The 22,132-nt window shown below is 44.2% G+C and overlaps 1 protein-coding gene across 3 annotated transcripts in view; it reads right to left on the bottom strand.

Annotated features, from left to right (window-relative positions):
- Positions 1–931: 931 nt before the first annotated feature.
- daam2 (dishevelled associated activator of morphogenesis 2) overlaps positions 932–22,132 on the bottom strand; it is a 93,778-nt gene continuing 72,577 nt past the window's right edge. For 2 of the 3 annotated variants that reach the window (XM_035610311.2, XM_035610310.2), the window contains exons 14-26: positions 21,408–21,707; positions 20,583–20,690; positions 19,070–19,099; positions 17,201–17,307; positions 16,164–16,248; positions 14,909–15,015; positions 14,135–14,223; positions 11,932–12,100; positions 11,538–11,645; positions 11,169–11,229; positions 10,734–10,865; positions 5,733–5,903; positions 932–5,565 (exon numbers count right to left, since the gene is read on the bottom strand). In XM_035610311.2, coding sequence (XP_035466204.1) covers positions 5,353–5,565; positions 5,733–5,903; positions 10,734–10,865; positions 11,169–11,229; positions 11,538–11,645; positions 11,932–12,100; positions 14,135–14,223; positions 14,909–15,015; positions 16,164–16,248; positions 17,201–17,307; positions 19,070–19,099; positions 20,583–20,690; positions 21,408–21,707 — 1,680 coding nt within the window. In that variant the 3' untranslated portion in view covers positions 932–5,352. The remainder of the gene's footprint in view (positions 5,566–5,732; positions 5,904–10,733; positions 10,866–11,168; positions 11,230–11,537; positions 11,646–11,931; positions 12,101–14,134; positions 14,224–14,908; positions 15,016–16,163; positions 16,249–17,200; positions 17,308–19,069; positions 19,100–20,582; positions 20,691–21,407; positions 21,708–22,132) is intronic. The other variant, XM_047337758.1, reaches the window with a different exon arrangement.

A 22,132-nucleotide genomic window follows, 5' to 3' on the forward strand; every position in this document is an offset into this window, starting at 1 on the left:
CAGACTCACAAGAGACAGGTTGTAAAAGAGAAATCATTGCAGCGGAGTATCCTGACCGTGAGCAGGACGAATGCAGCTATTGGTTTGGGCAGAGCCGGCCCACAGACCCCCTCACATCATTACCTGAACTCTTTCTTTTGCTTCTTCTGGGTTATGCATTCTGTATCAGGTCAGTTTTCCTCCTGGAAAGTGATCTGAAGCACTACCTGGTTTATTTGCAGTGTTGACGGTGGGCGTGTTACTTCCGTCCCTCGCTTTCCTATGGGAATAACCTGGAGGTGAACCCCTCTGACTCCCAGCAGCCACTGGGACTGATGACGGAGCAGAGCTTGTCCCTGGAGCAGAGCTTGTCCCTGGAGCGGAGGTCCGGCAGGGTGAAGGAGATACTGAAGGAGCTGTGCCAGACGACTGTCCTAAATGAAACATAATCTATTCCTTATCTAATGTAAGGTCATTTTACATTGGCATATATAATAAATCCAAACAATAACTAATATGCCCAGGTCTGCGGTGAGCAAAATCTGACTATTTGCAACAAAGCAGTCTGATTGTGTTATATATATTCTGTCAGTTGTGGTTATTTAGATTAAGCAATGAGGTGTTTGGCCTGTGAAAGGTCTGGAATTAATATTACCAATAAGGATAATTATTGGTATTTTTTAGGATAAATGACTTAACCCAATACGCTATGATCAAAATTGTGGCAGAAGCATTTGTGTTGATGAACTAACCATTTAATCGACTACTAGTCTCAGCACCATTTTAGTTCACAGAGCACAGAATGCAGCTTTAGGAAGTGAGATGCACACGTGTACTAAAGAGTGTGAGCATGTAGAAATACTTCTCTCTTCGTGTGTGCACACATGCAGTGTCACAGTATCACCAAACCTCCTTCATCTCAACCAGTGACAGAGAAGAAAAGAATCACGTGTAAGGGACAAAACTTTATTGTAACCCTACAAAAGACACAGGGTGAGAAAAAAAAAAGGAAATACAAAACAAAAATAAATTTATAGAAATGAAAAAAAGTCTCAAAACTATCCATCATACACGGACCACAGTTTAATTATTCATATTTTTAATGTAACATTTTGTTGTAATGCGGTGTGTACATACAAAATATAGCAAACTAAATAAGGCAAATAAATAGAGGTACAATATACAGGACAATGGAACATTCCTCAACGTTTCAATAGTTTTTTTTTTCAATTGTATCTCAAACATCGCGAATGGTGTACAAAATGCATTTTTTTCCAACTGTACATCTTTCTGTGGAGGATACTTTTTTTTCCAACCATAAAAAATACTGACTCCTCACAATTATACAACCTCTGAAACCAGGTGCAACTTTTTTTTCCTCAGGCAGTACAGATTGTGTAGCAGGCGTGTTCCATGTCGCGGGCAATCTTCTATTAAGAGTCCACACATCACGAGCACACGTTCTCAGACATGCAGGACGATGCCAAGTGTCTGATTTGAGAGAAATGTGATGGTGACAGAGCCCAAGGTTGCCCCTCCCTCATTTTTATTTTCTTTTTCTACAAAGTAGGTGACAGGCAGGCGAGGAGTTTTAAAACTCAATACACTCTCCTCCCACGTAGAAGTGTCACCTCTTTGTGCACAATTCCATCTCCGCCATCCGACAGACTCCGGACGTGTCTCCTGCGGCCCAGCCGGGGTCCCCTAACTCACTTGCCCTTTTTCCCGTCTGTCCTCTTCACACCATGTTTTTTCCTTGCCTTCTTTTACCCCCCCGCCCCTTTTGTTGCACCCTTCATCATTTCGGAGGCGTCTCGGCCGTCAACCTGGCGCTGCAAATGGAAATGTCCCATAATAAAAGTGCATTGAACAAGCTACTAATTTCATTCCTTGGTTTCCATCTTTACGCTACCTCCAACCCCCCCCCCCTTTAAAAAAAAAAAAAATCAGCCAGTCAATGGCCAAATAAACTTCCAAACATGTAACAACACAAAACATGTAATAATACTGACAATGTTGCAACACCCCCCAGTAAATAATCTGCGCTACACTACGGGTTAAAGCTCTGGATTAGGAGTTTAAAGGGGTCTGCCAAAGTCGGATATACTAACTCGGATTAACTCACAAAAAGGAGCAGGGGTTGGAAAATACAACAGTTCAGATATACATGAGATGCTGGTTAAAGAATAAGCGCTCATATGACATATTTCCCCCTCAGGACCTTAGGGGCTTTTTCTGATTTTGTTTAAAAGTGTCCGAGAGTTCCATCTTTTTGGTTTACCGGTTAATCTCATAAGTGTGGGACATGGGAACTCCAAGATCCTCTCTGCAATATCTCAGGTCATCTTTACACGCCCACATCAGCGTCGCTCTGCTTCCGTTTTGGCTAAAAATGTGAAAGAATGAACTCCTGTTCTTAAAGCTAAGTGCAGCGGGGTTTGCTCTGGACAGGTAATGGGTGAACGCTCTCTGGTGACGTGCCAGAAGAACACCAGATGGGGTTAGGGTTATTTGGGAGACATGTGAGTAAATGTTTCCTAGTGCTAGAGGTCAAAGTGTCACACTCTGTGTCGGGAAAACCACAAGAGGGCACCAGTTAGTCAGAGTCCAACCTAAACCTCGAGACCATGGAAACACTGTGTGTTTTTGACAAAGCGACTAGCACTAAAACAGAATGTGTGAAAACAGGGTCAGAGGCACTTAGAGGTGAAAATTACATTGTGTTTCAGGAAACAGGAAAGCTGGCAGAACCAATGGACAAGGACCAACTGGGATAGTCATTACTAAAGATACATTTAAGTACATACTGTAAGGAAGTGAGTGTGACATATTGTGTCTCAGTTCATTCAGACATACGGGAAATAAAAAATTAAATCAAACTCCCAACCAAATTCCTTCTTGTGCTTTGTCACATCTCTGAAATATGGATCATGTGATTTTGAGATGGAGGTGGGTGGGTTTGACTCTTTTTTTTTTACTGTCATTCTGCAAAGCTTATGAGGAAAGACTAAACTGGCTGATGTTCAAGTCCAAGCCTTTCTTAATTAATCTAAATGCAAACACATGAAAATGTAATGTTTCCCTCCTCTCTTGATAGATTATTAGTACGCAGGCATGGATGGGCCAACAGAGGAGATCGATACCAGTCCTCCTCCTGCACTTATGGACACCTCATGTAAAAGCCCTATTAACATGCACGTGGATGGAACAACTTTAACTGATCATCTGGGAAGAAAAATGATCATATTCACGATATTTTTATTTGAACTCAATGTGTAGTTTGCTCTCGGTGCATATGTGGTGTGTGTTTCCAGTTTAAAAACTGATCCTCCCTGTCACTTGATGTCCCATAATGGAGTCCGAGCCTATCAGCCTCCTTGACTTCCTAAGCACCGTGGAGCAGGAAGACGCCTGACCCACAGACGTTCCAGGTTCAGACGCTTCCAGCCCTCCTCTGTGTCCCGACAGCTGCTCTATATCCATCTCCGCGAAGATTTAAAATGTTTAACAGCACACCTCCCAGCCTTCTTCGTGCCTACTGTAAGTAAACCTATTTGAATACGCAAAAGGAAGAGGACACAAGTTGGTAGTAGCATGTCAGGCTTTTCATTGATCATGGAGACGGTTTCTAACCAGACGTAAACAAACATGAGAGAAGCGGGGAAGGAAAAAAAAACAGGTAGTTTCCCTATTTTGTTCTCTGAGGCCGACGACTTCCAGTTAGTGTCCCGTTAGTGTCTACAGACTTTAAGTGCTTTCGTTTTTGCCTGACGTTGCAGTTAAAGACGGGGTGGCGTGATATTATGACGCCCGACCGAAATACTAACACAGTTACTGTGTGATGAGCCACGGTGACCGAGCACTCGAGGGTGCCCTGATGGATCTGTCCGGGACACCACATGATTTAGCACACAGTGCACACACATTCAGATGTGAATCAGACCGCTGAGCGGGGAGACAGCGTGGTCCTCATGCCGTTCCTTCCTTGTCTTCGTTATAGATAAAAGTAGTTTGGGTACAGAGGGGACGCGGTGGGTCGGCGTGTGGAAACCTCAGAGTGTCAAAGTTTGTGAATAAAGCTACAGTGCAAACGAGACATACAGGTGTGAAAAGGACAAGCAATTATCTTTTCTTCTTTTTCTTTTTTTTTTTTTACATAAAGCGCAAAATGTATAGAAATTCACTTCAACAGCAATGTGAACTTGCAACACCGACAAACAATGCATTGTGTGTACAAAACCCCCAAAATGCCATGAAAAACATAAAAAAACCTCTACATCTTTGCAATTAGCTTCTGCTGCATCTAAATATAAATATATATATCAAGGTCTAATTGCAGTATGTTTTTGTATTAATACATTTACATTTGTTTCCTCTCTGCTTTGGCACTGCGTTAGGGCCAGAACAATGTCGAGGTCACTGAAGAGCGCGGGTGAGACTTGACCCCTTGTGGCACAGTCATCGTTTTTTTTTTCTTCGTTTTTTTTTTTTTTTTTTTGTGTTCGGGTGGATCACGCCGAGAAGAGTCGTCTCCTCTGAATTCGCAGGCCGGGACGCATGTACATCCGGCCTGGGAATGCCGTGTGCTGGAGGAGCCCACTGGGATGGATCCTCCCACCGTGTCTCCGTCCTCCACTCTTTCAGAAGCCTACAAAGCACTCGGGCATTTGGCGAGCTCCCGTGTCCGTCTTTGTAGGGTGGGAAGTCCGTGAAAATATCCATTCTGTGACTAAGAACTCGCTTTTCTGGGAAATACTTGAGCAAACCATGACTGTGGAGGTTATGGCTTAGCCCGCCCCCCTTTTCCCACAATTTTTTCTCTCTTTATCTCTGCCTGGAGTAGCCTCATAGTCCCTTTTGCCCCAACCTTTCCCTTGGTCTTGCATCTATGTACAGTGTGACTGGCTGATCCCCATGTCATGTGTGTTTAAGAGCCGGGAAGCAAAAAAGATGGGGCTGCTCTAGCTCCAAAAGACTTGCTGAGGAACACTGACGGGTTTGGAAAGAAAAAAAGAAAAAACTGTGAGAAACGGAGTGAAAGACACAGTGTTAAAAGGAGACGGCCATAAGACATGGGAAAATGTGTCACAGTGGTCTGTCCGTCCATTCCATCGACCTCCGTCCAGCTCAGGAGATCACACAACGTCCAGGGCTAACGGGTTGGGAAGAGCTTAACGAGACCAATCAGACGAGAGTGTTGCGTCCTTCAAAATGGCGCGGCCGTCCGCGCGCGTCGAGCCCAGCCATTGTTTGAATCCTCCCCAGTGTCACTGGCCACTGTCCCAGGACCCTGGACTAAAGGTGCTAACAGATCTACACCACGGCAGAATTTAGGTGTCTAGTGTTTGTGTCCCCCTTCCTTTACCCGGCCCCCTAGTAGTTGACCTTGGAGACGGCCCGTTCGCGGCCGCCACCCTCCACCAGCTGGTTCACTGAGCGCTTGCGGTTACGCTTGAACTTGTTCAGGTCCTTGTCGAAGACCTCGCCGGAACGCAGCGCTGAGACCAGGTCGTCAAACTCGCCGCCGACCTCGTCCGAGGTTCCGGTCTTCTTGGACCGCCGCTCCCGCTCCCTCTGCTCTTTGAGCTGGAAAGGGTTTAACGCGTGTCAGGTTCACACTTACAGAGCAGAGGGTATGAATGAAAGTTTTGCAAATACCCTTACAGACAATAATGAGTTCTTGCTGCGACAACGTGATAAGACAAAGTAAAAAAAAAAAAGTCTCAGGCTTGGCCTGTGTATGCGCGTCTCACCATGGCCTCCATGCGTGCCCTCCGCTCCTCCTCGTCCTTGCGCCGCTGCATGTTCTCCAGGTCCTGCCGCGCTTCGCAGAACGACTGCAAGAAGGTGTCGAAGATCCCGAAGAACTCGTCCGGCTGCATCCTTCCTTCGTCCTCCCCAAAGTGCTTCAGAGATTTGGAAAACTACGCAGGCGAAAAAACCCCAACAACATGTATGTCATTTTTTTTATATTTTGATAGGAAGTGACCAAAGAAGCTGGACTGTACACGCCTGTCGTTACAGGCATCTAAACGTTCACTGGATGTGTTTGACTCGGTGCATCACCAGATCTGTCTGTGTGAGTAGCCCACGTGAGGCTGCACATGCATGATGACTGCATGACTCGACCGGCGTATGTCCACCCTGTTCTCCTCAAGCTGTGCAGCGCTCTATGCCAGGACGATGCCCGCAGCCAAAACCTCTCCTACACGGCCACATGCCAAGCTTTGTACTGCAGTACACACAGACAGGCCCGAGCAATATCCTCAAACATAATGTGATAAATAAAGCACAATATCTTCGCCACATAAAGGTCAGAGTTAGTTCTGCCTAAGAGCTGTAGAGACTTGCTGGACATACAGGCAGTTCTGTAAAGAGTACAGGTCCTTTTCCCTTTTTTTTTTTTTTTTAAAGTGCAGGGCTATTATGATAATTATACTAGTTTGGGGAAATAAATATGTCAGAGCAGTCGTTCATGTTGACATAACTTGACTAAATACAATATCTATATCAGAGGCAGCACCTCTTTCAGTCGTGTCTTTACCACAGCTCGTATTTTCTTAATTGACAAATGAAAACACCGTCACGAAAGTAAACAAATACCACAGTGTACAAATACTCAGTGATAATAACAGTAGTAGTAATAATGAAAAGTTTGTTAAAAGCGCATACTTATTAGTATTCAATTTGTCCACTGGGGTGCAACATTTGAGAAAAAACCCCTGAGACAGTATCACCAATGAAGCCGATATGCTGGTGGCAAACAGAGGTATGTCTTTGACCGAGAACACGATCAGAATGAGCCTGTTCATTGGTTTACTGCTTGCGCGCATGCGTGTTGTCACGTCTCCTGGAATTCCAAAGATGGCGGGCAACGATGTAACATCCCACACATTTTCTTTGATTTTAAACTTTTAAAGCATCTTAATGCTGCGTTTAATTTGGTTAGGGTTGTGGTTAGGGTTCGTTGTACACTAATATAAAACTTTTTGACCCTGTCAAAGGAAACATTATATAAAAATTCACTAGATCGATCTCTCCTCTTTCGCTTTTCAGCCACATTATAACGTCTGCAACTGTCAGAGGAAAGCAGAAGGTGCCGATAATGCGAAGGAAATATTGCTACGAAAACCAACCACAACAGCTGAATAAGCTGATGTTGTGGAGGAAAAGTACAAATTGCTCCCGAAATGTAGTGGAGTAGAAGAGTAAAATTGTATAAAATGGAAATATTAAAGAATTGTTAGTCAAATTTCTCCTTTTTTTAGTGAGTACGCGTAACATAAAGACACACAGGAACTCTCAGGAGCTGGCATATTACCGCGTCGCCCTTTTAAAAAAAAATCGGTGTCAGTCTCACAACAAGTTAGAGAGCAGCAGTGTCTGTCTCGGCTCTATTCTCATCCTCCCTGGGAGCAAAGTGACGGAAAACATCATATCAATCCAGCTTATATGAGGAGAGTAAAGTGTATGTGGTCCGCGTGTTGTGATATGAAGGAGTCAGGGCTCGCTCTTCGCAGAGGATTGAAAACCATCCTGTCATTATGGGCTGGTCACCACGCCACGGCAACCCCCGCCATCATCCCTCTCTCTCTCTCTCCCTCTCCTGTAATTATGTGTCTGGTCATATCTGTTTCCTCCCGTTACCCCTCGGGTCTGTGCTAAATGAGTACACACACACACACACACACACACACACACACACACACACACACACACACACACACACACACACACACACACACACACACACACACACACACACACACACACACACACACACACACACACACACACAGTTAAATATTTCTTCTTTTTTCTTCTTGTTACATATCATAATGCAGAGGTATAGTGTCTGCTCCGAGTGTGAAACCTTGTGTTCTAAATGCACTCAAAGGAAACCTAACTAACTAAACTGCATCTAACCAACAATATGAAGCACTTTTTTTTTCATCCAGCACAAAGAAGAGACGGGGAGAAGACGGGGACGTCCTCAGACAATCAATGTGTGTGGGTTTTTTTTCATTTGAAGTGATCTCTCATCATCCATGGTCAATAATTCAGTACAGACCTGAGGAAATGGGCCAAGTTGGTCTATCAGTGGTCCCACCCACACCCTGGGTCAGTGAAAGTGAGCAAGTGGGAAAAAACTTCCGGAAGTTGCTGCTGAGCAACAATTAGAAACATGAATGAAATATTGCACATTTGGAGACAAAGGTGCAGTGGAGTCAGCTACTGCACGGCTATGCTCAGATGCTGCTGTTTTTAAACGGATCAAAGTGTTTTGGCTTTGGTCCTCTCACTGCACACCACACGGAAACTCTGTTTGTTGCTTGAAGATTGAAAACCAGACACTCGATTGATGTGAACTTTTCATTTTACTGGCATTTCTGCACAGTTTAGCCCTGTTACAAAAAATTTGACAACTACCCACAAACAACGGATTGCCCGAAGCAAACCACAGCAATGTGGATATCTCCCCTCACCGATAGAGCTACAGCTACGCTGTAGGGATGTGTGTGTGTGTGTGTGTGTGTGTGTGTGTGTGTGTGTGAATGAGTGATTGTGTATAAAGCAGCTTGATTGGTCATAACAATAGAAACGCTCAATATGAATGAAGTCTAATTGCTTTTAATCTAGTCCAAATTAGCAAATGTTAGCAAGTGAAAGTATCATGGAGAATTATTACATGAACAACATGTTCAAATTAACAATGCTTTCCAAAAAAAAAAAAGTATCAGTCGGTCTTTTGGTTTATTTTTCTAGCTCTTCATAATGTTACACTGTATTTTTGTCAAGATTACATCACTGCTGTGGAATCAGCCACGCTCAAATCAATGCAATAACATAACTTGTACCATAGTTAAACGCTGTGGTGGCAAGCAATGTGTCATCTCTACAGGTCGATACTCATATTGCACTTAAAATATAATATACACTTAAAATAATTTATATAATATTTTAATTATAATGTCTGCCTGTGAGGTGGTAAAACACAAACGACACCTCGGTGTGCTTTGAAGAACCGTCTGCAGCGATGTGACATGTGCAGACACTGGAGGTATGAAAGTGCACTGGTGCTATTTTTGTTATGTTCCAACCCATCTGCTGAGGGTGTTTTATACAGAAATGAATGACTGGATCTAGATTTATTTTTGATCACTGGTGCTCATAATTCTCTCTTTCATCTTTGCATTTCTCTTTGAACAGCACATGTGGGAAAATGAAGCTCTCCCTGCTCTGTGCTCTGTTTGGAACTCAGCTGTGTTGCTCTTGGATGAAGAAGGAAAAAAAAAAAAAAAGGCTCATTGTCTGCGAACGCGTTGATGTGAGGATAGTGCGGATGTGTTGCTGAGTATAAATCAAACCAATCTCCCTGGATTACAGGGAGTAAAAATCCCCCCTCGCCCTCGGAAAACCTCCGTCCCAATAACCCACATGACCGTGGACAACTTTAATCCTTTGTAATGTATGTAGTAGTGTCTGGTGAGGGCCTATGTGTGTCTTTCTCACGCACGCACGCACGCACAGAGACTTGTTGCCATGGAGCTTCATGTGCCTCAGTGGACTGCGGGCTCTGTTCAGTCATCCTCCTCCCTCCTCTCCCTCCTGAAGACCCGAGCGCCGAGAGCACACCCACACTTCCATATTTGTATTCCACTGGAAACCTAACAGAGCGTCAAAGAGCCTCGACAAGCACCGAGTTAATGCGTCAGACTCCCCATTTACCAACCGCACTCACGCCACACACTCATGCGTTCACACACACACACACACACACACACACACACACACACACACACACACACACACACACACACACACACACACACACACACACACACACACACACACACACACACACACACACACACACACACACACACACACACACACACACACAGTTGTGTTAAAGAGAAGCGTGTGTTCGGAGTCTGGGCCGGCGAACACAGGTTCTTTTGTTTTACAGCAGTAACCGGTTCTCTGCTCCTCCAACTATTTTTTCCCGTGACGTCCCGGCTGACCTGTTTTCCCTCCAATTTTTTACCGACCTCCTCCTTGAACAAATAATTAAGCAGAGGGGAGGGGAGGGGAGGCACGGAACCCAATGGGCCTTCCTCCTGTCTTTCTTTCTCTCTCTAAAAAATCTCTTGATCCTTTTGGAGAACTGTAGCAGTTTGGGCGTGTGGCGTCATTATGTCAATGCCGCATAATAAAACAGCGATCACTGTGATAATTAAACTATTGAGCGAAGATCCAAAAGCTTCCACTGTGTCAGCATCGGGATGCCAAATGTGCTACCGAGCTCCGGAGGCCTGCAAATGGAACAACACGTTCAACATAAATCTTCTCAACACTGTCTCTCTTTGGGATTCCCACAGTCCCACGGATGTCTTCAGCGTACATACTTCCTACCATACATCAGTACGAGAGCCAGCAGCAGAGAGTGCAGATTTAAAACACACTGCCTTTTAAAAGAGACAAACACAAAGCGAATACGTGGGAGTGGGGGGGGGGGGGGGGGGTCAAGGGTCATCTTTCAGTACAGTGTATCCCCAGCACTGCTGAACTCATCACACTGGACCAAGAGGGAAAAACCGAGGTTTCACAGCTTTTCCCTCCTGTACTTTGTCACTGCTCTCTGTCATTCTGACACGACGGCTTGGCAGGGAGGATGTACCGCATTGCAGCCACCCACATGGACACACGATCGGCTCTCACGGCCACATTCGAGGGGTTACGTCGGTAACTACCTTGTCCCTGGCTTCACTCAGCTGGTCCTCTAGTTCGGAGAAGCTGAAGCCCGCCACGGTGATGAAGTCACCGATCACAGCCACGAACTTATCCCCACGTTCCCTCGTCCTGCTCTGCTGGTAGTGCAGCTCCTGGTGTTGGGAAAGCAGACAAGCAAGAAAAAAAACACGTTAGCTTTTGTGGTCCACATATTCATATTTTTTCAATATTCGCTTCAGTTTCTTTGAAGTGCAATAGCCGTTTTTTCTGTCTGTGGGCGGCAATGCCAATGTGACCAAATTGGCGTTCGATGTGGCCACAGTGCGCGGAACGCTACTGGCATTTAAAACACCTCACCCTGCCGTCCATCCCTGCCCAGCTCAAAAAACATAATTACAGACGAGGGAAGAACCAGAGGGAGTGATCATGACACAACTGCACAACAGCTCACTCACCGCCTCCAGAGCCTTAAGTCCGCTTCTGATATTGTGCACCTCTTTTTCCAACTCAGCCAAACTACGGGAAAGAGAAAAGAGAAATATTTGGAGACAATCTTTTATACCCATCATTACATTTGAATGGACATATTCATGTCCAGATTTACATTGAATGAATTTCACAAAAATTTGAAGACTTACAACTCTGAAACAACCTCATTTGTAATCAAGTATTTTTTTGAATTCACCTAAAATCTTTCGGCAAAAATGCAAAAAGTTGAAATCACAAGAACCTGAGAGTTTTAATAAAGATGTGCATATGTACAGTACAGTATGGGGGAAAGTTTATTTCCCCCTCAACCCAACCGTGAATTGCTGTGCACTCACTTGACTTTGGCAGCCTCTGGCACGCTGCCGAGGTCGCCCTGGATGTGCAGCGTGTCCGGGTAGTTCTTTTCAAAGATCATGATCAGGTAGTGCAGCATGGTGATGTTCCTGTTCAATCACGAGCGAAGGCGTCAGCGCGGCACCGAGACAACTTTACCAAAACAGTAATTCTATAGGTAACATCACTTTAGGAAGACCTGCTCAGCAAACAATCATTTTTAAACACTTTGTTTACGGACACTGTGAATTCCACTTCACTTTTTCAAATGCATGAACATTAGACACACTGAGCAATTGGAGTATCTGGTTTGACGTTTGACTGAGTTATGACACTGAGAATATATCAACGAGTTGCTTGGGGTTAGAAAGTGCTCATTCCCCCCCCGTGACCCACCTGTCTATGCTGGACTTGGTGTCGGCGATCTTGTTGAGGCTGGAGACCTTGAAGCCGTAGGCATTGCCTCTCTGGCCCTTGTTCATGAAGTTGCCGAAGGCCAGCACCACTTCCAGGATCTGAGTCAGCCGCTTGCTGCGAACCACCTCCCTGGACGCGTTCAGGATGGCTGGAGAGAAACGGAGAGAGGGAAGCAGATGGAAAGATCATACGAGTTGGTGAGGGATATGTAGGCACTTTGTGGAGTGCGTCACTTGAACTTTCATCTTGCGTAACAAACGGGCTCTTTTCCATTAGCTGCCGCGGTCTCGGCCCCCACGGACACACATGCAACTAATCTCTCAACAGTCTGTGGCCCAGAGTTTCTCATCCTGTCCTTCATTTTAAAACATCCCAATAATGATTGATCAATATTCCCCCACATCGACGGGGCAGCTCGGTGGGGAAACCCATCAAGCTCCTTTAACCATCCATAAAACAGCAGGGGGAGGGCAATATTCCAAACACAATCCCATGCTGCCCCCCTCCCCTCCCGAGAACTCACTTGTCTGGCAGAGTGCAGGTGCTTCCCGCTCTCCACGGAGGAAACCTCAGTGTGAATGTGAAAATCATTAACAGAATCCATATTGTTATTGTTGCAGTCCTTTCTGCTGTAATAAAACATGGGAACTATTCCTCTGGCTCTGCCGACAGTATTCTGCTGGCAGACAGACCTGACTGCTCGCTGCACTGTCTTCTGAAAACGCGTTTTTTGAACATGCCGGGTGGTCCAGAGAAACGTACCCTCGTCCAGAAAATATGACAAAGTAAGATGGATAATAAAAAGAAACGCGAACTCTACTGTATTATGGGCATTGATGAACAGTGTGGTCTGGGAACACTTAAATATTCTGGAATCAATACTCAGACTCACTGGATTACGCGGGCACACTGCTGCCACAAAAAAAGAAAAGAAAGAAAAAAGACGTGTTGTGCTCATCGGTGCCCAGAAAGGCATAAAGCCCACCAGAGACATGACTTTCAAGTAGCTGTGGCTCAAACAGACAATATGACAGCTCAGGGCACGCAAGTGCATGCACACATGGCTCACTGGAAGCATTTTCCCCCCGGACTTTGAAGTGAGCTACAGTGTTTACGAGGGAGGCTCTCCCCTCTCAACGTGGGCCAGCTTTCCAAAACAAGCCTCCCTGGTAACCTGGAAGCTGGCTCGCAGGGGAAAAACTGCAGAGCGCCAATATACTGTTGGCCAAACACACACACACACACACACACACACACACACACACACACACACACACACACACACACACACACACACACACACACACACACACACACACACACACACACACACACACACACACACACACACACACACACACACACACACACACACACACACACACAGACAGACAGACAGACAGACAGACAGACAGACAGAAGGGACTTCACCAGGCATTGTGAAAAGCACTGGTCAAAGTGTTCAAAGGTGATGATGTTTTTAGTGTTTGCAAAATTCTTTTGTATTGTTTGTTTGTGATCTTGGCTCTAGAGAGTTCTGTTTTAGGACGGTTCTGATGTGACAATCCAAGCTAATGTTAATTAACATTTCTGCCTTTTTAAGGAAAAACTGTTACTGTACAGTTTTTAGTTTATTTTATTACTGTCAACAAATTCCACAAACAGACTAAAAACCAACAAGTCTGTTTCTCCATGCTGTTCTGACATCTCCACCCTGTCTGCAGCACACAGCCCCAGGCCCATTACTTCCTACTGATGTGTCATCTTTCAGAATTGGTCACGAATGCACAGCTTCATCTTAGGAAAGGGCGAAAATAGGGAATTTTTGTTGCGGACCCTGCATGTGGAGTCAAATTAAACAACGGTGTGCGCGTTCATGGTAATGAAGCAACATGTCATCCAGTGCAACAGTGTGGCTCACTGATGTGTATTCAGCAGTTCTTGGACAACAACGGAACCCCATGGCGCAGGGGAGTTTGATATATCAAGCTTTGGCTGACAATGCTTGTTATTATGATAAAAAAGAAATTCTTAAAATTGTGGACACTAAGAGACAAAAGATAATGTAAATCAACATGTATAATATAGATATCAAAAAGCCCTTCCTCTAAATATGTAATCACTAGACATTTTACTTCTGGCTCCTCGACCTTTTAGTGGCATCCAAGGTGTCTGTCCTTACCTTCAACTTTCGGCTTGGTTTCACCGAGACGCTCCGCAAACTTCTTCTTAAAGAACAGCGCCTGCAGTCTCTGCTGGTAGTGGTCAATTCTGATGGAGAGAAGAAAGGAACCGTAAAGTGGGGGGAGAGTGATATTTGTCTCCAGGGGAGTGTAGGTTCAAAGCTTGAAGTCACCCAATCGTGCCAAACTCCCTCACAGGCCATTTAACATCCAATAAGCTCCCATCAAGCTGGAGAGTTGACAAATTGGCATGTTGAACTTGTCCAAAAGTTCACCAATGGGAATTTCAAAGGAAGGACCAAATAAATAATTAAAACCCAAATATATTCCTCAGACCAAAGGGGATGTGGTCAAAAGGAAAGAAAAGGGACAGGGTAATATTTCAGATGAGCAAATGAAAAGCTTTATTGTCTTGAACAAACTATGGACTACAGAAAAAAATGAATGTCTTTGCTCTCTGATTTGACTGGAGTCCTCAAAGGGCATCCATGATTCTCTCGGGCTTTTTTACAAATATTTTAGGATCTATTTGTCCTTGACTGCTCGATGTCTTGATTTGACAAGACAATTTCCAAACCCGACATATGATAAATATCCTCATCATCATCATCATCATCATCACAAGAGTCAGCGTCTGCATCTTGTGATGATGATGATGATGAGGATATTTATCATTTGTATCACCATTTTTCTCTTCCACACACATCCACATTGCAGATCAGCAGATCAGTGCAGTTTCACAGATCATCACGCAGCAATGGAGTCCCGTGTACCTGCTCATTTCAAAGAGGAAGCGATCGGCCCGGGCCATGCGCTCCAGCTCGTGTTTGTGCTCCTCCAACAGGTCGATGTCACTTTTCTCTGGGATAAACTTCAGCAGCTGCAAAGACGCCAAAAAGACACGTTTAATCCAAACGCTCACGTTATGCACGTGTCTGTGGACACAATATAAATGTCTATAAACAAACTCTTTTCCCCAAGACATTCTGAATTAGTTTTTAATGAATATCAAAAGCTCTCTAAATATTATAATGTTACACAAAAATTAATTAATAGGATCTGAGCCTTCTGAAAAATGCCTCTGCTTCCTTGTCAGGATAACTTGCACCAAAAATATAACTTTCAGGGTTCCTACACATTTTCCTTTTCAAAAATTCCATACTTTTACCAGAATCCAATTTCCTTCTTCTCTGTAGATTTTTCAGACCATATTTGACATCCGATTACAAATAGCTAGATGTTTATGAAGCAAATATTATACAAATGAATCATTTTAAAATCCAACAGTTAACATATTCCATTCTGACTGTGTATGCTATTATGTTGCACTTCGTACACAGAAAGTCACGGTTTCTCCAGAAAGTTGATTGTGACGTGCATGTGCAGATGTCCAAATACGACGTTACCTGTTCAAGGACTAATGCTCATATTAAAAGATTGATATTTAAACTTAGTAATTTGGGGTAAGTGTGTATATTATCATAGACAGGTGAAACAACAGTACTAGCTATCACCAGGTTAATCTAAATAACGGCTGTCATAGTCATAATTATGTGAACTACGGCTCTGTAGATACAGTAGTGGCAGGTACAGAGAGTATGTTGCTATGGCGACGTTTATCACTGACCGTGGGAAAATGATTCACTAGACTAGAGAGATTGAGAACGGAACGTTAGTTATTCTCAAATCTTTATGATTCATGTCTGTTTAAACTTCAGTCTGGAAACACAAATACTTTTCCATACTCTCTTTTCTTTCTTCCAGACATATCCAGACCTGAAAATCACTAAAATCAAATTCCATACTGCGTAGGAACCCTGAACTGTGATCGGGCCAAGTGCTGATGAAGTAGATTCTACAGTCTTTTTTGAACAGTAACAATTCTAGTTTCTTATGGTTTCTGTCCTACATCGATCAAATCCATTTTCACCTCCCCGACCAGTCAGAACAGACCTGATGTGCCCTGCTGCTACATTGCTACTTTACAAGTGCGCATGATCGTTCATCAAACACTGAACCGTACTGTACCTGCTCCAGCATATCTTTGGCCAGCTCTTCTCTCTCATCCATCTCCAGGATTGCCCTCTTAATCTCTTCATTGCTCATTTTTAACCTGCAAAGAACACCGAGAAGTTTGTTGAAAGTTCTTTTAGATTACGATCATTCAATAAATTAAATGAATGACCACATGACAACAAATTCAAAATGTAGTAAAAGGTGAGCGGGCTGATTCTGGTAGTCTAGAACAGCAGTCTGGTCCATTTTAAACCCCAGGAGCACAGGCCGGCTGTTATCAATGCATCCGATCAGTGTTTAGTGCGCTGGGCCGTGATCAATAACAACATTGTTAGTCTGTGCATCAAAGCCTTATTGACCCAACCGCTGACCCCATTAGGGTTCAGTTTGTACCCTCGGGTCATTTCCTATTGATTGGAAAGTGAGTTCAGGGACCACGCTCGAGTTTTGCCGGACACAGAGAGGGTCTCAGGAAGCCTGTTCATTGATCTGTAAGGAGGGGAGCTTCGGGTCATCAGCAGCTGGGAGAGGCACAAAAGGGTTTTTTGTCGAGTGGGTCTTAAATGATGACAATTGATTCCAGTTCAGACGTAGTGGGACTCTAAGTGCCCTCGGACGGGGGTCAATTTGATGTGTCTTAACTGATTTCATGTGGCTTCATGTGTAAAAATGTACTCCTGCTAAAATCGACTGAAAACCTTGTTGTAATCTGAACTCTACATCATGAGATGCATCATCTCCTGGGCAATGTTTTCTGTCTTTCATAAGAAAGAGACTTCCTTTAAAAAAAAAAAAACTGGATGGTAATTTAATTACACTGACAGATGTCCTCGTGCGTCTCTTAAACACACATTTCCTGTAACCAGACGCACGGAGCACCTGCCCCGGGCGGCTCCACATCGAGTTACAACGCAACCTCCTGACGCAGACACTGCGCTGCCACTCGTTCCCCAACAGCCTGTGCTCAGGAGTTACACTCTAACGAACAGGAACACATCCGGCCGTCTGACTGTGGACACGATGCAGCACAATCAATCCCCCGGACTCACTTTGAAAGCAGGATGACACAATTCTGTGCACGTCTGCCGTCGATGACCGACAGCTCTTTGACCTTCCGCGTGCTGACGTATATGTCATCCATTGAGCCCGTCTCTTTCTGCAGAAAGATAAGTGAAGAAACAAAAAAAAACAGAAACACGTCAACTTTGCAACATTGTTCCACTTATTTGCTCATGTAAAATGCAACGCCAGCACGGCGAGACCTCTCCTCCTCACATCTGTTTGACATCTTTGCCTCATTGAGGGCTGACATGACCTCCTTCTACGCGTCTAACATTGTGTTGATTTGAAGCAGCTTAAAAAAAGAACAACTCAAAAAGAACCCGGGCCAGTAGTTAGGGTTTGATCACTGCCTCACAGTCAATATAATGTGCAGACTAAAAGGTGGCAATCCAGCCAAATACTTCGGTTGGCCTGAGGTCAATTTCCCTGACCTGTTTTTTTGCACTGAATGTGACCGTCAAGTGTTGTGCATCAATTCTCAGAGGCCACAATGCACGTCCCATTACAAATTATAAACCCCTGGACTTGGTTTATAGCGAACACATTTTAGTGAGAAAAAAAAAAAAGCCGGTGCTAACAGAAGATCTAAAGCAGGTCTCTGGAGAGGAGTTTTTCTTTTTAGGTGAGTCACCACTGCGAACACAATGCAGGCAGGCCTATAAACATCTCAGGAAACACTGTTCACAACTGGGCTCAGCTCAGCTCAGTCGGATATTTCCGTAAGCTGCACACAGATGTAGTAAATCACGAATCCACAAGGGGAAAGAATACATGTCTGAGAAAAAACATGGCTGGAGTTGCACATGAAAACATTCTATTTATGGTGCAAGCTGGGCTGCCGCTCGCCAGAAAATGTCAGTTTTGAGGTTGCCGGCGATGACGGATGTAAAAACAGATGCGGCTTGTAAAGAAAGTGTCGTTTTTTTCCAATGCCCGCGATGACCCACAGTGCTTAGCGGCAGACTGAGGCTGGCACTGGGTCCAGGGGGACAACTCCCAGTCGCTGCGCTCGCCAAAGCTTGACTCAGTGTTACCGAAGACCGGCCCTTTCATCTCCCCTGAGTTCTTAAGCGATCGACGCGTGGTCAGGTGTTTGAGCTGTTCCTATTTTTTCTCTCTCCCGTGCAACGGCGACGTCATTTCGAGCACGCGCGTTCAACCTCGGGCCTTCTCCAGCTCAGTTCACGATGATTAATTATGACAATCAAGGCAATGAAGGACGATGGCGGTAATGGCGGTAATTGACACGATAACTAAGATGGAAATGGAGATGGTAAAGAAAAATAAGGCAATGATGATGATGAAGCTTAATGCTCCATTTACATTTGGGTTGTCTGAACCTCCAACGAGGGAAACGGTCCAAGTCCTGCAAGTCTGTCAACCAGCTTCCTGCACCTCCGTTCACTTGCTGTATACTCTACACTGTTAGTTTATACGGTGGTGCAAATAATTGTCTTGAAACCTACAACAATTGATTTTTATGATGGTACAATACAAACACAGAGCAACATTAGTTTTCATGTTTTTAGCTATCTGACGAATGTAAACCCATGAGGGATGTTCTCTTTTCTCTAACACCAGCTTGTCACTGACTTCGTCGGCTGTTTGAAGCGGAGCAGGTTGTGCGGAGAAAACAGCTGCCTGCTGCTGGAAGCGGTGAGACCGAGCTAGAGCAGTAAAGTTGCTGCAAGATGCTGAGAGGCTCAGCAGCGCCGAGGGGATCTGCTGATGGATTTCAAAAAAAGATAACCGGGGCCGCTGGCTGACATCGCGGAGTCAAAGAGGACAGAGCGACCAAGGTGTAGAAAACCACAAGAAAAGAGAGAAAAAAAAGTGTCGGAGGACCTTTAACTCACCTGTTTGAAGGATTGGTTAGTGAGCAGGTCCTGCCCAGGCAGTCGGAGAGAGCGCAGAGGGACACACAACAACAAAAAATTGAAAACACATGCAAAGATTAGCACTTCAAGCAGAAAAAAAAAAAGTGGTGGCTGGAGCGAAGAACAATAACTACGCACACTACAAGCTGAAGCTGGGAAGCCCTCTGTGAGAAAAAACAATGAATTGTCCACTGTCCAAGTCATCAGGAGCTCATGAAATCCACACGGAAAGTCTGAAATATGGCTGTGTTGTATAGGTGAAAAAGCTTTTAGCCCTAAAGACGTCGTGATTGTTATCATTTATTCTTCTGATTGCATCTACATCTGTCTTGACGTGCGAAAACAAGAGCATGAAGAATGAGCATGGTAACCTATTCTACAGAGGGAAAATGTCAACAAACCCCCCCCCCCCCCCCCCCCCCCCTTTTTTTCTTCTTTTTGAAAGCAACCGTGCCATGGATAAACACTGCAATATTGTCTGGTTGAATTGAAACTTGCTCTTTGCCAAATGGACCCGAGATGTCAAAGCCCGGGAGATCTCGAGTTTTTTTATGTGGCTATATCCATAGAGATTTGCATTTAACCGTTGGCCTGTGCCAATGAAAACCTGCTCCGTATAAATAAATACCCGCAATCAATCACTGTCAGCAACAGCCCTCAAATGACCCATTACTCTTAAATAAAGAATAGCTGTGCTTTTTTGCTGTCAGGGGGGTTTTAGGCATGGCAGTACATGCTTTATGCAGGAATTCAACAGTTATAATGCTTTTACAGAGATCATGTATTGCTCTTCTTCTTGGTTTCAAATTGTGATCAATAGAAATTAATTGGGGCGCAGTAAGATTCCACTTAACCTCACTTGAGGTAGTAAAACATATCAATTTGTGCAGTCGCACCCAATATCATCATATGACGAGTGGAGTGTAATTAGTTTGTGGCGCAGAGAGACATAATTGCTATGCGCTCCATGGTGTTGCCCCGAAGGCGCGCACGCCGCAATTATCCTATTAATACACACTCGCTTCTGGAAACAGTTTCCTGTATCGCCACTGCTCATGACTTCTAGTGGTGATGACTGCCTTCCTCTGTGTTGCCCCGATTCATGAGCCCCGTGATGACCCGGTCAGTTCACCCGTTCTCACACTAATGCTCTGCGGATACAAGGGCAAAGCTCGAGCTCTGTGGCATCTCAACAGCGAGGCATTCAGCAGTGAACAGCTGCTCGTATTAGCCTGGAGCTGGACCCTTGGCACTCTCGAGAGACATCTTACAACATCACACACACACAAAGCACTCACACACACTCACGCGCTCATAAAAAAAAAATCAAGGCAAAATTCAAACATGAAATTCAGCCTTTAGAGTAATTCGAACAAAATGCAAGACAGTGGATGACCCTTTAAGTTTTCGCTCGCCAAATCAAATATACACAAACTGAAGTCATGAAATCATATTCCAGAAAAGTGTTTTCCACCCGCTGACAAATCCAAACCTGCTGTCTCTGGTAGGCTGAAAACATCTTCTCTATGTCCTTGAGGTCAAGAATCTTGAAAGCTCTCAGGTCATCAATGTCATTCCAGATGGTGCCATTGATCACGTTCTGGAGAGGGGGAGGAGAAACACGAGGGGTTAACACTCAAACACTGAGAGACATTGAAGATGTTACTTCCAAGTTTCCTGCTGTTTCCATATTCATTCAAATCAGGGACGAACAGATGCTTTGACTTTGTTTTACAATTACACCATCTGAAATTACATAATATATCTATAAGTTGCTGAATAACCCTGTTTATACTATCATAAGATCAGTAGAGTCCTAATGCTCTGATGTAAAACATGTATAAATATGCAACATGTATGATGAAATGTACAGGTATGTGTGTAAATATATGTACATGCACAATCATACTAACTTTTTCCATCCTTTATCCTTTTCAATCCTTTATTTTTTCAATAACTTTTTATTTAAGCTATTTTTAGTCATTATTATAATATATTTTGTCAACACAATATTTTCTTATGCCCCATAAAATACATATATTGTATGATTAACATTATGCAAGCAAACGCATAATGCTGGCACTGCTACAATAAAGTATATATAAAAATAAAACTCAAAGAACCCCTAATGTTAAGTTATTTACTTTTTTTTGTAAAATAAAACGGTCTTACATTTTGGACAATTGTGGCTTTTATGTAGTTATGTATTGGCAATAGGAACTGTTTTTTTCTTCAGTTAAGTGAAGTGAGGTCTTTCAAAAAATATTTTCATACAGCACCAAAAGTGGTAATGCAGATGTTCCCAGTGTTCGCTCACCTCTCCCAGTTTGGACCAGTTGAAGGACTTCAGCGGATGCGAAGGCTGAGGGATGGACTTAGAGTGCTGGGTGGTCGCCGAGTTGAAGGAAGAGGGAATGGGAGGGGGCGGGGCTCCAAACATGGGAGGGGCTCCTGGCGGAGGAGGCGGGGCGCCGGGAGGCGGCGGGGGCGGTGGAGGTGGCGGGCAGCTGAACGGTAGCGGAGGTGGCGGCGGAGGGAAGCCACCAATCACAGGCAGCGGAGGGGGAGGCACGGGACCGCCAGGAGGGGGAGGAGGAGGGAAAGACACGCTGCCACCCTAATGCAGGGGAAATGGATAGTAAAAGAGTTATGTTTTAAATCACATTACATGACATTAATTTGTGGAGGCTTTAGTCCAGTGCCACTTACAATGAGTGCATTTAGAAATAAAGCAAAATGTCATGAAAAATAAATACCCCTCCTAAATAGTGTGTGTGTGCTTTGTCACACATGCAAACATACAAATAATAATATTAATAATGTAATGCCTAAAACAAGCATATACCACAAATTACTAGGTGTTTAGTAAGAACACAGATTTATAAAGCCCTTTGGCTATAGTTGAAAAGTGAAAAATTAAATCCAATATCAGTAGTTATTAATAAGTTAAACAAAGAATATTTAAACATACATCAATGTACTAAAACAGCAGTTTATAACTGGCTCGTTCAGTGTTTTGTGTGCCATATCTTAAAGGCAGCA

This window comes from Scophthalmus maximus, chromosome 15, assembly GCF_022379125.1.
Source record: "Scophthalmus maximus strain ysfricsl-2021 chromosome 15, ASM2237912v1, whole genome shotgun sequence".
Taxonomy (NCBI): domain Eukaryota; kingdom Metazoa; phylum Chordata; class Actinopteri; order Pleuronectiformes; family Scophthalmidae; genus Scophthalmus; species Scophthalmus maximus.